At 34.7% G+C, this 26,007-nt stretch overlaps 1 protein-coding gene across 1 annotated transcript in view; it reads right to left on the reverse strand.

Moving 5' to 3' along the window:
• slc22a23 (solute carrier family 22 member 23) overlaps window positions 1-26,007 on the reverse strand; it is a 78,224-nt gene that overhangs the window by 37,184 nt on the left and 15,033 nt on the right. Inside the window, exons 2-3 of the mRNA XM_073849482.1 lie at window positions 14,514-14,617; window positions 9,843-9,997 (exon numbers count right to left, since the gene is read on the reverse strand). Of these exons, the coding sequence (XP_073705583.1) occupies window positions 9,843-9,997; window positions 14,514-14,617 (259 nt within the window). The remainder of the gene's footprint in view (window positions 1-9,842; window positions 9,998-14,513; window positions 14,618-26,007) is intronic.

Consider the following 26,007-nt stretch of genomic DNA (forward strand, 5'->3'; position numbering starts at 1 on the left):
TTAAATTCTAGTTTTTATTGCAATCATTAAAATTGATAACTGAGCGTACGGCCAAGGGAAGCTTTTGTTATTTCATATCGTTCCCTTCTGGAGCTATTACAAGTGCGAAGCTGTTGCTTTTTGAGTTTCGATTGAGCCATTTTGCGTGCGGGCGATACATTTGCGGCTGACTGAGCCTAGGAGGCGTCCCTAGCTTTTATCAGTGAAGCACTGTTTGGTTGTCTATTTAACTGCGTCAGACCAGCTGACGCTGAAGCGTCAGCGGAAGCGTTCAGCCTCCTCGCGTGAAGACCGACGAGAGTAAAGACCTGCGACTTTTCCTGCGCGACTTAACCGAGCAACGACACCGACAACGCACTTAAGTACTCCCTTCCTTTATCTCACTCTTCTTTCTATCCTCCTTTATCATGTGTTTCCAACTCATTCCGGTGGTCTCTACACACCGCACTAATATCACATGCACACGTCGACGCAATATTTCTAACCTGCGTCCTATCGACACCTCTTCCACTGAACCTTTCTCTTTCACGGTTGGACTCTGGAACTGTCAGTCAGCTGTCAACAAAGCTGACTTCATTTCAGCATTTTCTGTGCAATCTGGTCTGAGCATTCTAGGTTTGACTGAGACCTGGATTCGTCCAGAAGACTCTGCAACCCCAGCTGCTCTTTCTAATAACTTTTCCTTCTCTCACACCCCTCGTCACACTGGAAGGGGCGGGGGGACGGGACTTCTTATTTCTAACAACTGGAAATACTCAACCCATTCTCCTCTATGCAATTATAGTTCATTCGAATCTCATACAATCACTGTAACATCTCCTATAGAACTCCACATTGTGGTAATCTACCGCCCTCCTACTCAACTTGGCATCTTCTTAGAAGAGCTGGATGGGCTGCTGTCCTCTTTTCCAGAGGATGGCAGCCCACTTCTAGTCTTTGGGGACCTCAACATTCACCTTGACAAACCCTATGCTGCTGACTTCCATTCACTTCTAGCTTCATTTGATCTACAACGCGTTATCACTACATACACTCATAAGTCTGGCAACCAACTTGATCTCATTTACATGCGAAATTGTATTTCAGACAACATTGCGGTCAAACCCCTACACATCTCTGACCACTTCTTCATTACATTTGACCTACATCTTGCTACTTGTGCACCCCCATCCCCCCTACCTGTTACTTTTAGAAGAAACCTACGCTCTCTCTCACCCTCCCATCTTTTTTCTTTAGTATCCTCCTCCCTTCCCTCTCCTACTCACTTCTCATCCCTGGACACTAATACAGCAACTGACACCTTATGCTCCACTCTTACCTCCTGTCTAGATGTTATATGCCCTCTCTCATCCAGGCCAGCACGACCTGCTCTGACAACCCCTTGGTTATCCGATGTTCTTCGTGAGCATCGCTCCAAACTTAGGGCAGCCGAGAGAAAATGGCACAAATCTAAAGATCCATCCGACCTCAGTATGTATCGGTCTATGCTCTCATCTTTCTCTACCCAAGTACATACAGCCAAATCTTCATACTTCAACAACAGGATCAACAATTCTCCAGACGCACGCAACCTTTTCAAAACATTTAATACACTGCTTTGTCCCCCTCCACCACCTCTCACAACTTCTATAACAGCTGATGACTTCGCCACATTTTTTACAGACAAAACTACATCGATCAATAATAAGTTCTCAGCTCCACACATACAGGAACTAAAATTGACCACACTCACGGCTGGAACTCCTCTCTTCTCCTTCTGTCCTTACTCGGAGGCAGAAGTAACCAAATTTTTCCTCTCCAGCCATCCGACGACATGTCCTTTAGATCCTATCCCCACACACCTTCTCCAAGCAATCTCTCCTACAATCCTACCGGCGCTCACACACATCAACACATCTCTTCTCACAGGCACTTTTCCCACTACATTTAAGCAGGCCCGGGTAACCCCACTGCTCAAAAAACCTACACTTAACTCTTCACTCATAGACAACTACAGACCTGTCTCGCTCCTTCCATTCATAGCAAAAACACTGGAACGGGCTGTTTTCAACCAGCTATCCTTATTCCTCTCACAGAACAATCTACTGGACTCTAACCAATCAGGGTTCAGAAGCGGCCATTCAACTGAGACTGCGCTACTGTCTGTCACTGAAGCCTTGCGGACGGCAAAAGCTGAGTCCAAATCATCAGTACTCATCTTGCTGGACCTATCTGCAGCATTTGACACGGTGAATCACCAGATCCTTCTGTCTACCCTCTCAATGCTGGGCATCACAGGGACTTCACTTCACTGGTTCAAATCCTACCTCTCTGGTAGGTCTTTCAGAGTGGCCTGGGGAGGGGAGGTATCCAAAACTCATCAACTAGTCACTGGGGTTCCTCAGGGATCAGTTCTTGGACCTCTCCTCTTCTCCATATACACTACATCTCTGGGCCCCATCATACAGGCACATGGCTTCTCCTACCATTGCTATGCTGATGACACACAACTCTATCTTTCATTCAAACCAGACGATCCATCGGTAGCTGCACGGATCTCAGGTTGCCTGGCGGATATCTCTGCATGGATGAAGGAACACCATCTACAGCTCAATCTAGCAAAGACGGAACTCCTTATCTTTCCTGCCACTCCATCTCTACAGCATGACTTCTCCATCCAGTTAGGTTAATCAACAATTACCCCATCGACTTCAGCCAGAAATCTGGGTGTAATCTTTGACGACCAACTGACTTTTAAAGACCACATAGCTAAAACTGCTCGATCTTGCAGGTTTGCATTGTACAACATCAGAAAGATCAGGCCCTTCCTAACAGAGCATGCTGCACAACTCCTCGTCCAGGCCCTGGTCATTTCCAGGCTGGACTACTGCAATGCTCTTTTAGCTGGTCTTCCAGCATGTACAATCAGGCCTCTACAAATGATTCAGAATGCAGCAGCACGACTGGTCTTCAATGAGCCCAAAAAGGCCCATGTCACACCTCTCTTCATATCACTGCACTGGCTACCGGTTACAGCACGCATCAAATTCAAGACACTGATGCTGGCATATAGGACAGCCACCGGATCATCACCTGCCTACCTCCATTCACTACTACACATCTACACTCCTTCCAGAAGACTGAGATCCTCTAGTGAAAGACGCCTCATTGTACCACCACAGAGAGGTATTAAATCACTGTCCAGAACATTCTCGTTCAATGTCCCTGCCTGGTGGAATGATCTTCCCACCCCTATCCGGAATGCAGACTCCTTAACAGCTTTCAAACGACTGCTGAAAACCCATCTTTTTCGACACTATGTGACTCAATAAAAAATAAATAAAAAAAAAAAAAAAAATTCTCCTCTCTTCTTGATCCTCCCTTCTAGCCTGTTTTTCCTCTCTTTCTTGATCTTCTCCTTCTAGCCTGCACTCTTTTAACAACGCCTGATATATGGTATTTTTGAGCACTTCCTATGTTGATCTGCCTCCTTAGGATGAATCACTTGTTGTATTCCCAATTGTAAGTCGCTTTGGATAAAAGCGTTGGCTAAATGAATAAATGTCGGCTAAATTAATAAATGTAAATGTTTTCCTCAAAAAACAATTTCTTTACGGCTGAAGAAAGAAAGACATGAACATCTTGGATGACAAGGGGGTGAGTACATTATCTGTAAATTTTTGTTCTGGAAGTGAACTTCTCCTTTAAATGGGAATAACATTGAGAAATATAAACACACAGCATATCAAAAAATAGGAAATGTCTAACGCACACCTATAGTCCAGGCTGGGTGTATTATTGGGAGTGCTGGGGAGGTTTTTCAAGGTAAATTGGGTGGAGAAAATTAAGGAAATTAAGACCTACCGCACCCATTGTAAGGCAATTACAACATGGAGTTAAAGCCTCCCGAGGCCATCAGACAATCAGGTGAGGCATTGCTGGCAAACCCTATTACTGGAAGGGCCATTGCAGTGGTTATGATCATCAAAAGAGGATTATCACTCATCAGAAAATGTCTACACTGTTAAGCGTGTAGAAGGTCACCGTTAGTCTGTGGGTAATCCATCTGAATGACTGGAACAAACAGAGAAGACAGTACGATAGAGTTGAGAGACCACAATTAGCCTCTGTGACATTCTGAGGGCAAGACCTTTATGTGAGAGACACAAATCATACACGTTCAGCTAGACGCTGCTTATAAGGCTGGGTGAGTTTTTCAACCTAGTCACTGGGTTGAGACTGTTGGGTAAGAAAACTGGGTTGAATTAACCCAATTTGGGCTGATAATAACTCATAATCACTAATCCAACAGTGTTGGGTTGAGATTCAGACAAGAAATAGAGCATGAGAGCACTTTGCCATCCATGTTCATAGCATTAAAGCCAATCGTTTCACTAGATAAGACCCTTCTTCCTCGGCTGGGATTGTTTAGAGCCCTTTTAAGCCGCATTTAAACTGCATTTTGCAAGTCCAAACTCACAGGCACCATACATATCCATTATATGAAGAAAAATCCTGAAATGTTTTCCTCAAAAAACTATTTCTTTACGACTGAAGAAAGAAAGACATGAACATCTTGGATGACAAGGGCGTGAGTACATTATTAGTACATTTTTCTTCTGGAAGTGAACCAATCGTTTAATGACATGAATATGTGTGGAAATACATGAAAACTAATCAAAGTGGAAAGGAGAGAGAAACTGACTCCAATGTATTCTACTACTATTCGATATAGAGAGTGTAAAAGTTGGGTTCCAAAAGTGAAAACATTATTTTCTCCACAGGAACATAACTGATAAAGGCAGATCTGTTGTGAGCTCTGAGGTTGTTTATTGATGGTATATGCACTCTCTTTGCATCAATTCAACTTATTTGTTAAATAATCAAGTTTAAAGGAGAAGTTCACTTCCAGAACAAAAATTTTCTAAAAATTTACTCACCCCCTCGTCATTCAAGATGTGTGTCTTCTTTCTTCATTCGTATAGAAATTATGTTTCTTGAGAAAAACATTTCGGGATTTCTCTCCATATAGTGGACTTCAGTGGTGCTCCAAAGTTTGAGCTTCCAAAATGCAGCTTAAATGCAGCTTCAAAGGGCTCTAAATGATCCCAGCCGAAGAAGAAGGGTCTTATCTAGTGAAACGATCGGTCGTTTTCTAAACAAATTGACTATTTATATACTTTTTAACCTCAAATGCTCGTCTTGTCTATTCTCTGCGATGCACATGCGAACTCTGTGCGATCCGGGTCAATACAGAAAAACTCCCATCACTTTTGTTCTCCAACTTTAAAATCATCCTACATTGCTGTTGTACCCCCTTTTTGTAAAGGGCATTTGATCTTCTTTACATTTTCACTTTGTAAACACTGGTTGGTACTGCGGCAATGTAGGGCGATTTTAAAGTTGGAGAAGAAAACGAGATGGGAGTTTTTCAACCTACGCTTGCGCATCGCAGAGCTAGACAAAACGAGTGTTTGAGGTAAAAACGCATATAAGTTGTATTCAATGTATTCAGAAAATGACCAATCGTTTCGCTAAATAAGACCCTTCTTCCTCGACTGGGATCATTTACAGCCCTTTGAAGCTCCATTTAAACTGCATTTTGGAAGTTCAAACTTGGGGCACCATTGAAGTCCACTATATAATTCCTAAAATGGTTTCCTCAAAAAAAAAAAAAAAAAAACTAATTCTTATTGAATCAGGAAAGAAAGGCATGAACATCTTGGATGACAAAGGGGTGAGTAAATTATCTTATTTTTTTTTTATTTTGAATGTGAACTTTTCCTGTAATAGTGGAATTAGTGGTGGAAAACTACATTACCCATAATGCTGTTCAGAAAATTCCACCCATCAGAGAGTCACAGCGAACAAAGTGCACCAAAAGGGCTTTTGAGCTCCTCCAACTTCACAAGTGACGTAATTGGCACAGCCTGCCAATGCCATTGAAATTAAATATTTGTATAAACAACATGCATTTTATGCAATTTTTGCAATTGGTTAATGAACAAAGACTTCAAAAAAATCCTATGGGGAAAATTACAAATACTTCTAGAACCAACGTTGAAAAAGTACTAACTTTTGGCAACATTTTTGACCATTTCCAGGTGTTCTTGCTTAACAAGAAATTTACTTTTTGGTTAATACTGTTGATTATATCAGGTTAATGTAGTCATTCTGTAGGGGATTTTATTTCCAATCCATTTTTGGTTAATTTCTGACCCACAGCTGGGTTGTCAAAATGATCCAATTCAGCTTGTTTTTAGCCCAGCATGACAGTATAAATGCCAAAAAAAAGTCAAACGAAACAAATCAATGAGGCCAACAGACAAACATATAAAGACAGTTCATCCAAAAGATGATTAAAAAAATCATTCAGTGACTTTGTTTCTCATACAAAGTTAATTGGCTGATAACAAAATCTAGTGACATAAAACTATAACGCTGGTATATACTGTATACAAAATAAATAAATGATAGCAAATGAGGCAGAAATGTCCACACAAATACTCAAATGAAATCAAACAAACACAATAAGTACCTAGTGAATAAAAACACTGAAATAAGGAAATATGTATTACTTATTGACAAGGCTGTGGGTAGATTTGGGAATCAATACCAGGGGGAACTGAAAATGAGTAGGAATGACCATCACCCAATGCCAACAACCTCAAATTTCCTCAAAAACCGGCTAATAAATTGATAAATAAGAGTTTAGCATATAGTATATCTACTGTAATTTAAGCACTTTAACATTATTAGGTATAGGAGCAAACGTAAACACTGTTATCAGCTGTAGCACATTCAGACTGGAGTTGAGTAAATGAGTGAGTTGTTATTGTGTTTCAGTGATCCCACAATCCAACACAGTCCAGAACAACATCAAAACAACATCCTTGGCCTTTCCTCTATAGAGCAGCAATGACGTTCTTATGAAAAACATTCAGAGAAACACCACTGAGTTTAGCATCATGTGACTTTCACCAAGCAAGATCAGGATGAAATGCTGCATTACAGCACTTCTCTTTCTCCATCCACAAACCCGGTGTTTTGTACACATTAACACCCTGAGCCTTTTTCATGCTTCCCTAACATGACCCACATCATGATGAGACTCAAGCAATTGCATCAAGTGGTGAACTGTAATGCCGATATGCAAATACAGGTTATTATTGCTAAATGTTACTTTAAAGTTTAAAGTTAGTTTGAGTTGTCATGATACCAAAATTTAGACTCTGATTCAATACCTGGCTCAAATATCTGAATACTACTACTGAACGGATACTAAAACAAAAATGTAGAACAACAGGTAAAGTAAATGAATAATAGATGATCCAAATGGAGATTATATATTTTTTTAATCTATATTAAATAAAGCATTTCATCACCCTTAAAAAAAAAAAAAAATGATATATATATATATATATATATATATATATATATATTAGTGGTGGGCCGTTATCGGCGTTAACGTGCTGCGTTAACGTGAAACTCTTATCGCGCGATAAAAAAAATATCGCCGTTAATCTATTCTCAAAATTGGGTTGGGAGCTGGGTCTAAACTACGCAAGCTATGATGACCTTCACCTTGATAGTTTAACGCGGATGTATACCGAAGACTATAGAATATGTTCGCGCGTTTACGTCTCCTCCGCCAAAACACAGACGGGATCACGTAGTCCTCCATTCATAAAAACCGAATCTACTATAGCGAAATGCCACGTAAATTCGTCGTTTTTTGGATTCATAAATCAAATGTTGGTCAGTCACTTAATTCAAATCGCGATATGGACTAGTGTATGTGAAAACTGAAATGCAAAAAGACCGTTGTAATATGAATCCGATATGTTCCGTTTGCCTAGCTGTATGTATGAATGATGGAGACGAGCTTTTACTACACGCATACTGAAACACACGTGACGCTCCCGGTAATTTTTGGCATTTTCATCTCACATGAACAGATAAACTCAATCTCCCAAACTGCTGTGAGTGTCACTTTTACCGTTTCATTTGAGAAACCTAGCATCATATCATACTGTATGATACAGAAACTTCAAGGCAACCTGTCAAAATAAAAGTACGGTGTAACATGTAATGGGCTGGGTAGGTGTTGACGTTAAAAAAACACAATCTAATAGGTAGAAAAAATAATTTCATTGTTAGTTAGTTAGTAAACACAAGTACATCTAATTGAACATAATTTATTTTCATCAACAAATGATCATAGAACAGCTTTATGAGCTTTATGATCCATTCTCAAAGACTTTAAGTCATTATTTGGGTAGCACACATATTCTGAATGCCTTCAGCAGAATTCAAATTAGCCATTTTAAATCTAGATTAATCTAGATTAATTCCAAGATTTAATCTAGATTAATCTAGATTAAAAAAATTAATCTATGCCCACCCCTAATATATATATATATAGTTGATAAGAGCTAAAAGCATAAAGCCAAATTTTATTTCATGATATAGTCGTTTTATTTCACAATAATAATTAATATCATGATATAGTCCATTTTTTTAATCATTTATTATTATATCTTTGGTATTAATAATAAGAACATAGATGCAAGCAACAAACTAAAAGGCAAATACAATAAAACTAAGACATAAATAAAATAAATAGGGCCCTATGAAATTAGTTTTATTCCTAAATTCCTAAACTTTTCAAAACTCTTTTTAGTTTTTTGGATTCTGTTTTTTCCGTTTTGAATTTTTATAGACTCTATTTTAACGGTTACATGAAAAAAATATGAATCAAAAAGCATGTCTAATTAATTGAAATCATGAAATGTCCACAATTTAACAGCAATTTCTCAAAAGTTTAACAAAGTTACATTTTAAGGCCGAATAAACTACATTTTATTATTTTCTCAAATTCAGTTTTATTTTGATACAATTCCGTGAATGTGTTTTTATTCATTTTATGCATTTAATTTCAATAGTTTCATTGCATTTTAATAATCAAAAGCTAATTTATAAAGCTTAATTTGATTTTATAAAGAATTATTTATTGTTTTTTTTTTTTCAGAAATACAGTCTTGTGTTTAAAAATTTCATGTAAATAAATTGCGGTAAAAAAAAATTCTGCTAAATATTCCTTAATATTGTTTTAACAATATTTTTAATAGTAGTAGTAGTGCTATCACTCCATTAAGTGATATTTCTGTCAAGTTAAACTGAACTTTTATTTGAACGGGTTGCTGCATTTATGTTTCTGTTTGTATATTTGTATATGATATGAAAATGTTTTTGTTTTTTTTTCCCAAAAGTAATTTTATTTTATTGATAAAAATTTTATAATTTCTGTATTTTTTTTTTTTTATTTATCCAGAATTCCAGATAACATTTGAAGCTGTCATATGGTAATGTTACAACGTGCCCCTCAGATGTTACGATGTACCCCACTTACGAGGAATATTGTAACAGTTCACTTCCTTGCTTTTGAGGTAAATTACGAAAAACCTATTCACTGTAATTATGAAACAAAATGACATATTTGTACTAGACAAGTGTGAAATTAATGTGGAGAAATATATACTCTGAACTCCACGTGGTTTTAAGCAAACTGAGAAATTCAAAAAGTGTACCGAAATCTTACCATTTTTTTAAAGCAGGGTTCGCAATACCTTTTTAGTACCGGATTATCGTGCAACACTACTTCAACATCTTACAGCATTTTATAAATGGTGTAATATGTGTATTATTTTGTATATTTAATTAGGATGTGTTCATATTTTTTTATTTGCATTCCCTTGAAACAAACTTTACAGCTGTAATAGTGAAATATTGCATGGATAATGAAGGATAATGCTGGAACAGAGCTCTTAATAAAGCGGTTTAATATCAGACATTTGACTTACTCAGTGCGTAGAGCGATAGAGTGATTCCTGCTAAGCAAAATCCCTCAAAGAAGCGCAGGGTGCTGAACATCGGGACGTTGACGGAGAAGGCCACCGTCATGCCGAAAATTAACATAAAGATGACAGACAGGATCAGGACCGGGTGCCTTCCAACCCTAAATGATAGAAAAGACAAAAAAGGACAATTTACAAAATGGTCTATATCAGTGGTTCTCAACTCAGAATCAAACAAGTCCTTAAACCGTTCACCCAAAAAATGATTTGTTTTTCTAAAGCTGTGATCTTTTTTCTTTTTCAGATCACTAAAGGAGAACGACCGATTTACAAAAATGCTGTAACTGAAATGCATTAACCTTATTATGAACTGCACAGGCCCAGTAATATTATAAACATGACATATGCTGAATAGGAGAATTGACTTGACCATTTCACGCTCTCGGCAGCCAAAGCCTCTCCACACAAAGCACATTGTGCTCGGCACAAACAATAGGACTCGTTCAGTAATAATTGAGTGGTTTATTTGTATCCATACGCATAAGAGAATTTCTCAAAAAAAAAAAAAAAAAAAAAAAAACTTCTGTGACCGAGGTTAGTAATTTGCAGAAACCACTCCCAAACATTTTTATACGAGGGCTTTCTGCACAACTTTTTTTTCTGTGGAAAAGTCATACAGCATTCTGGACAAAAATATATGATGCTATATATTTATATTCTAGTTCTGTGTAAAAGATATATTTATGGGTCAAAGCATTAAGATGTACATTAACAAAAGTGATTTTTGGTCCATAGAAGGCACATTAAATGTAAGTAAAGTGTCTACTTTTAAGATTTCAAAAGTTTTTGCAGAATAAAATGTCAAAAATTTGGTTGAAATAATGTTGGACACACAATATTTATGTAAAGATTCAAACAGCATGCTTATTCTGACTTGTGCATATTAAAATATATAAAAGAATAAGGGAGCATATTACATTTTATTGTGTTTTAGATTAGTGAGAAATTTGTCCTGACAAAATCTAGGATAGTGGCATATCTTAAAAATGCAGAATTACAACTAATTAGTATTTGGGGTGAAAGTAATTTGTCTTTTAATGTGTCATAAATTGATTTTTGTTGTAAATATGCCTGACAAGATTGTTCCGCTGAATGACATTTTAGTGGGTGTCTTCTGTAAATTAGAGAAAAAATGTATGGTATTTATTTTTTGCTCCACAAAACAAAAACAAAAATGCAATTAAACTAAAGAGAAAAGGTTTTTATATTTTTGGGGAAAAACAAAAACAATTTAAAGCAGTATTACACTTATTGTTTCTATGTTTAAACCCTTTTTCAGCTTTGACCCTTATGTATATGACACATCGAGTTTGATTCAACAACATCAACATCAGTTTTATAAAGAAGTCTCTTATGCTCAAAATTCCATTTATTTGATCAAAAATACAGGGAAAAAAAACATTTTGAAATATTATTGCAATTTAAAATAACTGTTTTTTATTTTTATATACATTCAAATATAATTTAGTTCTGTAATGTAAAGCTGAATTTTCAGTCTTCAGTGTCACATGATCCTTCACAAATAATTCTAATATGCTGATTAATTATCCATAATAAAACATTTTTTTGGAAACTGATACTTTTTTCAGGATTCTTTGAATAAAAAGAAAAAAAAAGAACAGCATTTACTTGCCAAATAAAAGTATAAATTTCTTTCAAACAAAGAAAGAAACAAAAAATACAAAAGATTTCTATTTTATATAAACGCTGTTCTTTTAAACATTTTATTTATCAAAGAATCCTAAAAAAAAAGTATCACAGGTTCCAAACAAAAAAATAAATAAAGAAAAATATTAAGCAGCACAACTGTTTCCAACAATGATAATAAATCTGCATATTAGAATGATTTCTGAAGGATCATGTGACACTGAATACTGCAGTAATGATGCTGAAAATCCAGCTTTGCAACAGGAATAAATTACATTTAAAAGTATATTAAAATAGAAAAAAAACTATTTTAAATTGCAAATATATTTTACAATATTACAGTTAAAATGCAGCCTTGATGAGCACAAAAGACTACTTTAAAAAACATCAAAAATATTACTGATGGCAAACTTTTGAACGGCAGTGTATAGATAGACAACGCTTCTCTGCTCATCGAGGCTGCATTTATTTGATCAAAAATACAGAAAAAACACAGTAATATTGCAAAATGTTTTCTCAATATAAAATAATAGTTTCTATTTTAATATACTTTTAAATATAATTTATTCCTGTGATACAAAACTACATTTTCATCAGCCATTACGCCGGTCTTCAGTGTCACATGATCCTTCAGAAATCGTTCTAAAATGCTGATTTATTATTAGAATTATCAATATTTTGGAAACCAAATGTTGTCTACCAAATATTTTTTTAGAAGCTGTGATAATTTTTCAGGATTCTCTGATGAATAAAAATGTTAAAAGAACAGCATTTATTCAAACTATTTTTTTCTAACAGTATAGTTTTTCACTTTTTAACAGTTTAACAAATCCTTGCTGAATAAAAGTATTCATGTCTTTCAAAAAAAAAAACTTTTCATCGGTAGTGTACATCATTTATATATATATATATCTATTGTAAATAAATGCGGTTCTTTTTTAAGAATCCTTCTTCTTTTAAGAATCCTGAAAAAAAAAGTATTGCAGGTTCCAAAAAAATATTAATCATTATTAAACGTAATATATTAAACTGTAAAATATTTAACCGTTTCCAACATTGATAATAAATCAGAATATTAGAAAGATTTCTGAAGGATCATGTGACTCTGAATACTGCAGTAATGATGCTGAAAATTCAGCTTTGATCACAGAAATAAATTAGATTTTAATGTATATTAAAATAGAAAAGTGTTTTTTTTCATCATAATAATATTTCACAATATCACATTTTTTCTGCATTTCTGATCAAATAAATGCAACAAGGAAACAAAAGCAATAAACAAAGAGTGCTTAAAGTATCTAAAATATTTCCAAAAAAGAGCAGTAGGTGATTTTACTTTTCTCTGAATTATTCCTGTTTGATTCTACTTTAAATAAATGCTATTCTTTTTATCTTTTTATTTAAAGAATCCTGAAAAAAGTATCACAGGTTCCAAAAATATTAAGCATTATTAAACTGTAATATGTTAAACTCTAAAACATTAAACTGTTTCCAGCACTGATAATAAATCAGAATATTAGAATGATTTCTAAAGGATCAAATAAATGCAGCCTTGATGAGCATTAGAAACTTCTTTAAACACAGACAGCAGCAGGTCTAAATGATTGTCTAATAGACTACAGATGCATTTTTGCCTCTGTTCACAAGATATGTAAGACATGCAAGATGACTGCATTTACATTAATTTTGCATAATGCAAGCATTATGATATCCAAGAGCATTTCACTGTTCGCACGTCAAACACAGCTGCATGCCTCAAGCGCACTTCAGAGAGAGCACACTCACACGATTATCACTCACTTAAGTTTCATGTTACATCTATCAAATACCTTATAGGCCAGGGGTCATGAATTGCAAGAATGGCTTTCTGTGTCGGAGTAATGCGCATGTTGAAAGCTAGAGGGCATGTTGATGTTTCACTCAAACATCTGTTTCAGTCACATGGCATTAGCTATATTTATGAGCATCAGTGGGATCAAGTAATGCAAATTTGATCCATACCACCACGTCCCTGAAACGATTTTTGAGATCTCAAGCTACACAGACATTCCCAGCAGAGTCAGATCTAGAATATAATTCATAAGGTGGCATGAGGACTATGACGGGTGGCAGTGTTGTTTTCGTCAACGATGACGAAATCATTTCGTTGACGCCACTTTTTTTCATGACGATAACGAGACGATGACGAGATAAAAATGGCTCGTTGATGACTAAAACATGATGAGACGTGTGTGAGTTTTCGTTGACGAGACGAGAATAGACGAAAATGTTAGTGGGTGGTCCGTCAGACGTTTAAAATGCATGACATTTCCGCTTATTGTGCATGCCAATTAAAACTTAAAAAGTATCTGACGCTATGGCAAGCCGTTTTAGCATTAAATACTCTTTGCTATACTAGTATGGCAAGCCGTTTTAGCATTCCATCCTTGTTTGTCTTTTATGTTCTAAAACATTCCTTCATTATTGCAATTATTGGTGAAAATAGTCGATCCGGAAGCTCACATTGTGTTGAACTATAGATCTGCTATTTTCAGAACTTATAAGTGACACTACCCAACAGCAAAATACTTACTGACCTACATTAATTTGTTAAAATTAATTTTTCCCTTTTTTTGACTAAAACTAGACTAAAACCTTTTTGACTTTTCGTCGACTAAAATTGGACTAAAACTATCACATTTAGAAGTGACTAAAATTTGACTAAATCTAAGAAGCATTTTAGTCCAAAAGACTAAGACTAAGACTAAATCTAAGATGGTTGTCAAAAACAACACTGACGGGTGGCAACACCAAAGCAAACATCCGTGCATAGCTGTTCTGGATTTATGGCCTGACGCACACACTCGTGTTGCATTTCCTTAGAAGACCACAAAGTAATCATCTCACGGTTGAGAAATAATTCAAAATGACAGACATGATTCGTTTGGATTCAGAAGTGTGTGAAAGCAAGACATTTTTAGAGCTACTCACCAATCTGCCAGAACTCCCAACACCAAGTATCCAAAGATGGAGCCCACCAACAGAGAGAATTTGGCAATGTGAACTACCCAGGCGGAGTCACCCACTAAGTTCCACTGTTGAGACAAAAAGATGAGAGAGAGAGGCCTTAACACACATATTTCAACCTTTTCTGTCATTACAATAAAATACAGAACTATTAAATGTGCCAATTGGTGGCACACATTAATTTGTTTTCCTACACCAGATTTTTTCAGTTGGTTTCTGGAGTCTCCGCAGCACTGCTCATTTTGGACATCTCCCCAGGATCACAAAACCACTATTAAAAATAAAGATGCTTCACAATGCCATAGAAGATGTTTTTTTTTTTGTCTAAATGGTTCCATAAAGAACCTTTAACGTCTGAAGAACCTTTTTGTTTCACAAAAGGTTCTTTGTGACGAAAGAAGGTTCTTCAGATTATAAAAAGGTAAGAAAGAGATGTTTTTTTTTTAAAAGAACCTTTGACTGAATGGCTCCTAGTGGAACCAAAAATGGGTTTTCTGTGGCATCGCTGTGAAGAACCGTTTAAAGCACCTTTATTTTTAAGAGTGTTGCACGGGTATATTTGTAGCAAAAGCCAACAATACATTGTATGGGTCAAAATGATCGATTTTTATGGCAAAAATCATTAGTATATTAGGTAAAGATCATGTTCAATGAAGATATTTTGTAAGTTTCCTACCGTAAATATATAAAAACTTAAGTTCTGATTAGCAATATGCATTGCTAAGAACTTCATTTGGTCAACTTTAGAGGTGATTTTCTCAATATTAAGATTTTTTTGCACCCTTAGATTCCAGATTTTCAAATAGTTGTATCTCAGCCAAATAGTGTCCTATCCTAACAAACCATACATCAATGGAAAGCTTATTTATAGAGATGCACTAAATGTTTGGCAACCAAAATTATTTGGCTGAAAATGACATAAAAAGCTCTTTCGAAGTTCGGCTGAATAATCGAAAAGGCAGAATAAATGATACCGAACAATGATGAGATGCGATCAAATAGAGGTGCACACTAATGCAGCAAACATGTGGGCAGTGTGGAAGCATTTAAAACTGTCCGAGAAAGATGCAAAAATCATTACAAGCACCGACTGCACGAGACTGTTTAGTATCGCATCGCATGTCTTCCATGAGCAGAGAAAGGGCTGGTTGTTGCTGGTTACTGTATGATGACTGAAATTGCAAAATGAACTTAAACTATTGGTCAATAAACTACAGAACGTTATTTTGTCTAATACACGCACAAATTGCATTTATTCTGACAGAAAATCTGCCTGATGAGAATCATTCATAAATCTGCTGCTGTCAGCAAAACGTAGTACTGAGGTCTTCTTGCGGGTTTCCGCCAAAATAAAAGTCAACATTCATAAATGTTAGCATTGTACTTTTACTGTTGTTCTGTAAAATAAAATACACAAAAATAATAACAGCTTTATTAATACCTTTATTATAACATTCCCCTTTGCTCAGCAAGGCTGCATTTATTTGTACATTAAAAACACATGCCTGATTCAAAAAGGGGGTCTTAAAATAGCCAAAGAATATTATTTTACTAACTTATAAATTTCAAGTTAAATTGTGCTTTGTTGGAAGGCTACAAGAATGTTAAAAATATTCAGTGTTAAATAAATATTTTTAGTTTTGTAATAGATTTTTTTTGGTTTGAAAAGCAAAACAAAACTGCAAAAAGCACATTTTGGCTATTTGATTTAAGCAATGGTGAACAAAATGGGCAAAATACATGTGGAAAAAAAAACATGAAAAACCGTGTTTGGTAATCGGCCTTTGGCCCAGTGCTTAATTTTGTTCCGCTTCGGCCAAGAAGTTTAATTTCGGTGCATCCCTACTTATTTATTCAGCTTTCAGATGTATAAATGTAAGACATTTTTTAAAAACTCCACAACCTGTGCTGTGCGTGTCCAATAAGAAAAGCATCCAAACTGAACAAACAACAGTGATTACAGGGTTTGACCTTTTATTCTGTCAATATGGATGCAGCATCACACAAAAGGGAAATTTCACCGGTGTATTTGTCACCTATTATGAACCCAACAGGAAGTGTTTGATAATGGTGTTTGAATATTGTTTGAATATTTCCAAGATAAGGCAAGCATGTGATTTCAGCAAAGTGGTTATGGTTATTTTCATTTATCATAGAAAAATGATGGTAGGGTGTTACAGGTACACTCTCAGAAAAAAAAGGTACAAAAGCTGTCTCTGGGGCAGTATCCTTTCAGTAAGTACCATTTAAGTGCAAACATGTGCACTTTAGGTACTAATAAGTGGTACTTATCATTTTACAGTCCTGTTCCTCATGTACATAATATGTACTTATTACAGTAATTACAATAACTAGGTAATAACCCTAAACCTACCCCTAAACCTAATCCTATCCCATGTAGCTACCTTATATTACCAGAAATTTCTTAGGTAGGTATACTATAAGCACATGTAAGTACACGTCCTGTAAAATGTAAAAAGTGCAACCTATCGTTTTATCGTGGAGTAAATAAGATACAAAATGTACATTTTAAACGGGTACTGCCCCAGTGACGGCTTTTGTACCTTTTTTCAAAAAAAAATAAATAAATAAATTAAAAAAAAAAAAATTCCATTTGTTGTTGTTGTGATTTTTTTTTATGGAAGGGTTAAACCCTTCAACAAAATATTCCAAAAATCTCCATGTGTGTTTTATGTTTTGTATCCTATTTGATACATCAAGAGTTTGTGGCCCATTTACTGAGAATGTGAACTCACATTTGAGGAGGAAAGACAAACACTTTTATTCAGAGGCCCAGATTTGGTGCAGACGATGTTATTTATATGGCCAAAAAAGATGAAAATAGCTTGTAATGTAAAATAATGTGCTTTTCATAACAGACTACTTATATAAGTATCAGTCTCCACTCTGTAAATACTAATATGTGACCTTGGACCACAAAACCAGTCTTAAGTAGCATGGCTATATTTGTAGCAATAGCCAAAAAATACATAGTATGGGTCATAATTATCGATTTTTCTTTTATGCAAAAAATCATTAGGATATCAAGTGTTCCATGAATATATTTTGTAAATTTCCTATCGTAAATATATCAAAACTTAATAATATACGTAATATAGTAATATGCATTGCTAAGAACTTCATTTGAACAACTTTAAAGGCGATTTTCTAATTTTTTTTTTTTTTGTATCTCGGCCAAATATTGTCCTATTCTAACCACCATACATCACTGAAAAGCTTATTTATTCAGCTTTCAGATGATGTATACATCTCAATTTAAAAAAAATGACCTTTATGACTGGTTTTGTGGTCCAGGGTCACATATTATGATATTTCAATGCTTAGTTTAATCAAAGAGCAAAGCTGTAGTTTTAAAATGCAATGCAATACAGTGATAACTAAGAGATAAACAAGTAAATATTCCTCAAAAGCCTGATGATCATATCTGACACTCATTTGAATATAATATTTCTAAAAATGATTTATAATCAAATAAAGTTTCTTTCAAATAATGCTTATAAAGCAGTTTATAAAAAAAAAATCATGCTTTACACAATTTCCCCTTTTCTATCTGAAAACCACTGGCTATCAACACTCTATAGGTCAAACCCTGTAAAATCTGCACTTTTTGCACTTTTAAGCTGTAACAATGTGCTATCAGAGCACAAACGCCAAAAAAAAAAAAAAAAAAAAAAAAAATCACGTAATCTACTATGCTGAACACACGCTTCCAGAGCAGAACGTACAAACAGATAAAACAGACCAAACTTATGTGCATCGAACGTACATCACATTTAAAGGAACAAAAAGGTACAAAATACAATCTATTAGTTGAATTGTATTATATTGTGGTCTAATCAGGTTTTCTAAACGAGCTCTAAGGTTTCCTGGGTTTCCCCAGCTGAATACAGACAGACTGAAACTAGCACAGGATCTGGTTTCCTCTATTGTGTCATGATTGAGCCGCACCCGTCACATGCTTCAGTATCACTCACGCTCTCAGATCAATGTCAGCTGCCGACCTCGCTGACAAACATTACCTGGTCATACAGGACAACAGCCAGTCAGTAGTTTGTCACCATTATTTAATCAGGCAAATCAAGCAAGACGTTTCTTATGCTTACATGAGCATGTTTCAGCTTATCATTTATAAATATTTTGTAGTGACAGAACAGAAGAAAAAAAAATAATTGCATGCAGGCTTAATAAAAAAAATATGTAGATTTTTCTTGCATGCCAAATATCAGTAGGGTGTTAAGTAAAAATCATGTGTCATGAAGATATTTAGCAAATTTCCTACTTTAAATACATCACAACTTAATTTTTGATTAGTAATATGCATTGCTTAGAACTTCATTTGGTCAACTTTAACGGCGATTTTCTCAATATTTTGATTTTTTTCCACCCTCAGATTCCAGATTTTCAAAAAATAGTTGAAAATTCAGATGATGTATAAATCTCAATTGCAAAAAAAAAAAAACCCTTTTTGTGGTCCAGGGTCACATATCTTTGATTTAAAACTAAAATTTTACCTTGGTAATTTCTAACAAGATACTATACTTAGTACAAAACCAGACTTTTTCTATTAAAACCTTCACAGGGTATCAACAGCGTTTTTTTTTTTTACCTTTTTTAAGACCAAAAGAATAAAAATTGCATTCATAAAATAAATCATGCATCTCAGATTTTACTTAATTAAAGACTGCAGCACACATTCCAGAATTTAAATTAGCACTTAATATTATTTGACTTAATACAGCTGAACAGCAATTTTAAAATACTCAAGACATGTTTTATATGGTATGTGCGACCCTGGACCACAAAATCAGCCATAAATAGGATATTAAGTTGATATCACGTTCCATGAAGATATTTTGTACATTTCCCACCGTAAATGAATCAAAACCTACTTTTTCATTAGTAATATGCATTGCTAAGAACTACATTTGGACAACTTTTTCTCAATATTTAGATTTTTTGGCACCCTCAGATTTCAGATTTCCAAAATAGTTGTAGTTTGGTCAAATATTGTCCTATCCTAACAAACCATACATCAATGGACAGCTTGTTTACAAAACTTAAAAAAATGACCCTTATGACTGGTTTTGTGGTCCATATGCATCCTTTTTGAAATTGGTTTATGGTCTAATGTATCAATATCAGAGGTCAACCAATACTAGATTCTGCTGATACTATAATAAATGTTTAAAGAAAAGCAATAGCCAGATTATTGTCCCGATAACTGCATAATCTATATATTGGCTGGGAGGCCCAGACAGAGTTTATGTTGAAATAAATGCCAGATACAATTTATTATATAACCAATAATAACTGAAAGAAAGCTTACACACAATGCAGGACCTTGAATTCTAATCAAGCCAGAATAAAACATAGACTTTTATTGTGAGATGTATGCCCTACACTCTTAAAAATAAAGGTGCTTCACAACGCCATAGAATAACCTTTTGTGTCTAAATGGTTCCATTAAAAACCTTTAACATCTGAAGAACTTTTCTGCTTCACAAAAGGTTCTTGCGAAAGAAGGTTCTTCAGATTATAAAAGGGTAAGAAAGAGATGGTTCTTCTACGGCATTGCTGTGAAGAACCTTTTAAAGCACCTTTACTTTTAAGAGTTTATCAAAAACAATATCCCTAGCTCATTCAAAAACATTCATGAGTAGTATTCATTTATGTGGAACTCCTCCAAAACTGCAAAGCTACAGAACGGCAAAACCAGCATGTTTTGACTTTGAACATGCAACTAACTTCTATTAATTATGATCGGTTTTGAAGTTTAATAATGACTTAAAATCGCTTATTAAGAATTGTAATGTACCATTTAAGGTATTTAAAGGGATAGTTGAGCCAAAAATTAATATTTGGTCATCCTTTACTCACCTTTAAGTAATCAAACAGATGATGGTAGCATTACCTTTAATAGTATGGGAAAAAAATACTCAATGGCTACTGTCAACTGTTTGGTTACAAACATTCTTCACAATATCTTCTTTTGTGTTCAAGAGGAGACAGAAACTCATAGAGGTTTGGAACAACATTAGGGCGAGTAAACAATGACAGAATTGTCATTTTTGGGTGGACTGTCCCTTTAAGGCCTATGACCTTCAATATGATACTGAATTTAGAAGATTTCAGGCCTCTTTAAGGACCCTGTTTCAATCTAGGATTTCATGCATGTAGTATGTTTAAATCTTATGTGCACTTAGTGTTTACTGAAAAAATAAAGAAACAACGTACCCTATTAGTGGAACGCCCTGATTATGGTTTTACAGTAGTAAACATAGACATGACTACAGTCATTATGATATTTTAGTGTAAACTACCTGTCATGCTTAAGTAAAGGGAAGTAATAAGGGCTTTTACATTACAAAACAGGCTACCTCTCTACCTCTTCAAACAAAGTTGAATTGAGAGCTGGTGCCACAGAGAGACATCAGTTCATAAACACTTATTACAGTGACCTTGAACAAGGCCGAGCCTGAGATTGATTGGGTGATATCCCATGAGAATGCAAGTACAGTATATGAAGATTTGCATGCTTGAAGAGCCACACTTCCTGGGTGTTTTGACACACAGCTATGTGAATGAGGAAAGGGAAGGCATGCAGAAGAGAATCAGTGCCAGAGAGAAAATTAAAGGCAGAGAGACAGAGACTGCCGCATAGTTTCTGCCTAGCAACAGACCAGCAGTGAGAGACACAGCCCTCGCTCCAACACTATTTATTACTTTATAGTTCAAAGGAAAGAACAAAATGAGAATGAAAGCAGAGGAAGTGAAACACACACACACACACAGACAGCATGTGCGTGCATGTGTGTGTAATGAAAGAAAGCGACTCGCGATTATATCACGAGAGTGAGATCAGGATGCAGACACCAAAATGCATCATTCAAGACTGTAGAAATGTCAATTCAACCAATTCTCATTTCCACTGTTTTAATACATTAGGACATTTAAAACCATTTTGTCAGCACAAAACACTTTCAAACACGAGAAAATGTTTCTGCCATCGTTTGCAATCCAATGTGGATTCTGATGACGCATGAGACAGAAATATAGTATTTGTAATGCTAAAGGCTATGCATATTAACCATTGTGATAATAAATGAACATTAACATTACAAAAATATCATAGACTACTTAACAACCACAGAGAAATCACATATATACTAACAGGCAAAAGTTTTCGGACAGTACGATTTTTTTAAAGAAGTTTCTTCTGCTCACCAATCCTGTCTTTATTTGATCCAAAGTACAGTAACATTTTGAAATATTTCTACTATTTACAATAACTTTTTTCTATTTTAATATATTTTAAAATGCAATATATTTCTGTGATTTGAAAGCTGATTTTTTAGCATTATTACTACCTTCAGAAATTATTCTAATATGTGACCCTGGACCACAAAACCAGTCTTAAGTCGCTGGGGTATGTTTGTAGCAATAGTCAAAAATACATTGCATGGGTCAAAATTTTTGATTTTTCTTTTATGCCAAAAATCATTAGGAAATTAAGTAAAGATCATGTTCCATGAAGATTATTTGTAAAATTCTTACTGTAAATATATCAAAATGTAATTTTTGATTTGTAATATGCATTGTAAAGAACCTAATTTGGACAACTTTAAAGGTGATTTTCTCAGGATTTTCATTTGTTTGCACCCTCAGATTCCAGATTTTCAAATAGTTGTATCTCGGTCAAATATTGTCCTACCCTAACAAACCATACATCAATAGAAAGCTTATTTATTGAGCTTGCATATGATATATAAATCTCAGTTTTGTCAAATTTAACCTTATGACTGGTTTTGTGGTCCATGGTCACATATTCAGATTTGCTGCACAAAAAAAAAAAATATTATGTTTAAAACAGCCGAGTAGAATTTTTTCAGGTTTCTTTGATGAATAGAAAGTTACACATACACATATACATACATATATATATATATATATATATATATATATATATATATATATATAAATATATAATTTTTTTTTTTGGGGGGGGGGGGGGTTATATTTTTATTTTTAAATAATATTTTTACATTTTACTTTACAATTTTTAATTTTATTTAGCAAGGATGCTTTAAATTGATCAAAAGTGGTGATAAAAACATTATTTTATTATGTTACAAATTATTTCTAGTGTGTGTGTGTATATTTATATATAGATTATAATGTTACAAATCCTGAAAAAATGTACTTAACTGTTTTAAATATTAATAAGAAATGTTTCTTGAGCAGCAAATTAGCATATTACAATGATTTCTGAAGGATCATCTGACAATGAAAACTGTAGTAATGATGCTAAAAAAATTGTTTTGATCACAGAAATAAATTACATTTCAAAATAAAATGGAAAGCAGTTATTTTAAATAGTCAAAATTGTTCACAATATTACTGATTTTGCTGTATTTTGGATCAACAGAACTGCTAAACAGAAGAGATATATATAGCATTTTGTCTCCAGAAAATAATTGGCTAATTAAAATAAATGTCATCTCATTTATTTATTTAATTGGACAAAAATGACAAATGTCAAAATAATGTCAACTGTGTGGGAAACTCTAACAAGAATGTTTGGCATTATGTGAATGTTACAAAGTAAAAACAGGATGTTTTTCGACAATTACGTACTTGCATTCATACATTGCATATATAACATAGATTAATCCATGATTACAAACTTTTGCATGACTTTGGCGTGAACTAAAACACTGCAGATGCCGTGCTCCAGAACAGGAAATATTTAGCTGTTCAGAAAGAGTTTCAATTCCTCTAAAGTCTGTGGTGCCGGTGGCTGAGACTGTCTGCGATCATCCGAAGTAATGGACCAGCGTGGTGCCGAAATCTGAAACCCCTGCCGGATTATGACCCTACTTCAGCCTACCACACAGGACCACATTAAAAGTACAAGCTTTCAAATAACTTCACTCACTGCATAACATTTCCATTTTATCTAGGAGATGAAACAGACCAAATGGCTCTGTCTTTAAACAGTGATGTGATCATGCTGGGCCTGATGCTGCCCTGGGAAGAACACACTGAAGAGGCCAACAAGAGGAAGCACATAAAGGCACACTGTGAGTTAATTGAGGACTGGCTGCAGAGCCATAAAGGCACAGATTTTCATTCTTTGTTTGGAGGGAAAATGAAGTTTGAAACACCTGAGCTGTGGTTTACTACTGTTAGCAAACATCCCAACACTGCCCACGCCACTGAAAGCTGTGTTTAAATGAATATTTACAGTAAAAATGTGCTGCATCTCTCAATAATTAGCCTTATCGCCAAATGACTACAGCCCCATTGACTCCCTTTGCAAATGCATTGATGAAATTAACAGCTGGATGTGCCAAAGCTTTCTTCAATTAAACAAGGAGAAAACAGAAGTCATTGCATTTGGAAACAAAGATGAAGTCCATAAGGTAAATGCGTACCTTGACTCTAGGGGTCAAAAAACAAAAAATCAAGTCAAGAATCTGGGTGTGATTCTGGAGTCAGACCTCAGTTTCAGTAGCCATGTCAAAGCGGTAACTAAATCAGCATACTATCATCTCAAAAACATTGCAAGAATTAGATGTTTTGTTTCCTGTCAAGACTTGGAGGAACTTGTTCATGCCTTTATCACAAGCAGGGTGGACTATTGCAATGGTCTCCTCACCGGCCTTCCCAAGAAGACCATTAGACAGCTGCAGCTCATACAGAACGCTGCTGCCAGGATTCTGACTAGAACCAACAAATCAGAGCATATCACACCAGTCCTCAGGTCCTTACACTGGCTTCCAGTTATGTTTAGGATAGATTTTAAAGTACTTTTACTTGTTTATAAAGCACTCAATGGCCTAGGACCTACATACATTGCAGATATGCTCACTGAATATAAACCTAACAGACAACTCAGATCACTAGGATCGAGTCAGTTAGTAATATCAAGGGTTCACACAAAACAAGGGGAATCCGCTTTTAGCTATTATGCCGGCCGCAGTTGGAACCAGCTTCCAGAAGAGATCAGATGTGCTAATACATTAGCCACTTTTAAATGCAGACTCAAAACTCACCTGTTTAGTTGTGCATTTATTGAATGAGCACTGTGCTACGTCCGAACAGACTGCATTATTTTATGTATAATCATTTTACTGTGCTAATTAATTTTAAAATAAATTTTTTAAATGTTCTTAAATTCTCTGTTTTTATTGTTGTGATTATTATTTTAATTTTTTATGATTTTTATGCTCTTATTATTTTAATTCCTTTTATGTACAGCACTTTGAATTGCCATTGTGTGAGAAATGTGCTATATAAATAAACTTGCCTTGCCTAACATGATAAAAACGACTGTGGTGAGAAAAAAAGCAGCTCAGAAAGCATCTGATCATAGAGATATGGATCTGCTGAGAACTGAGAATGCGATGATTGGCTTAGATTGAGTAAATTTCCATTGTTTGCCAATCAGAGGCAGAGTAGTGCGGGTGTTCACACACAAGCATCCAGGAGTCACAACGATGGCAAGTCAAACAAGTTCAAATGTAGCTTTTGCAAACTGAAAGTATAAGCACTACTTTTCCCTCGCTGAGGTGAAAAAAAGGCAAAAATGTTTATGGAACGTGCAACTTATGCCCAGGAAGAAAAGAGTCTCTCTGCGTCGGTGACAAGTAATTCTAATCTACTGTTTGTTTGTTTTTTTTTGTTTTTTGCACTACAGTATATATTTTTATTATTATTATTTTTGTTTGTTTGTTTGTTTATTTTTGGTACATTTCTTCAGAAGCATAATTTATATTTAGACTTATTTGTTGACGATTTGTGGTCTGTGCAATAAATATTTAAAGTTCTAAACCATCTATTGTGCTTTATTGTTCCACTATAGTAATGATAATATTTATAATAATATGTTGAATTTGATAGTTGTCTCTCACGTTGTCCCACAACAACATTAAAATAGTGTAGATTAGTGTACAGTGTTTTATATTTATTTTATAGTTATATTAAATTAGATTTTTTTAAGTAACGCAATAGTTTGCCTGGTAATAAGTTACTTTTATAATAACTCAGTTACCATTTGTGAGAAGTAACTAGTAACTATAACTAACTACTTTTTTAAAGGTACGTGCCCAACACTGATCACTATTACATATTTGGGTCTTTAGCGATTTATGTTTTATTGCATACAGTAATTGCTCTGCAGTAAAGTCATTCAAACCAATTCAAATTTTGCTGATTATATTTTTGTTTTATGCCTGCAATAATTACGAGTGAAACATCACGTCATTATTGTCTATCAAACCTTGAGGACTAAAGGTGAATTGCATGTATTTAGTCAGATATTTACATATTTTTGTGCACGAATAATATACTTACACTAGTGACCCTATACACTTTTTACCAAAAAAACTTATCAGAAAACATACATTCTTTTACATATTATTATTATTATTATTAT

Source organism: Garra rufa, chromosome 10 (genome assembly GCF_049309525.1).
Source record: "Garra rufa chromosome 10, GarRuf1.0, whole genome shotgun sequence".
In the NCBI taxonomy this organism is placed as follows: Eukaryota; Metazoa; Chordata; class Actinopteri; order Cypriniformes; family Cyprinidae; genus Garra; species Garra rufa.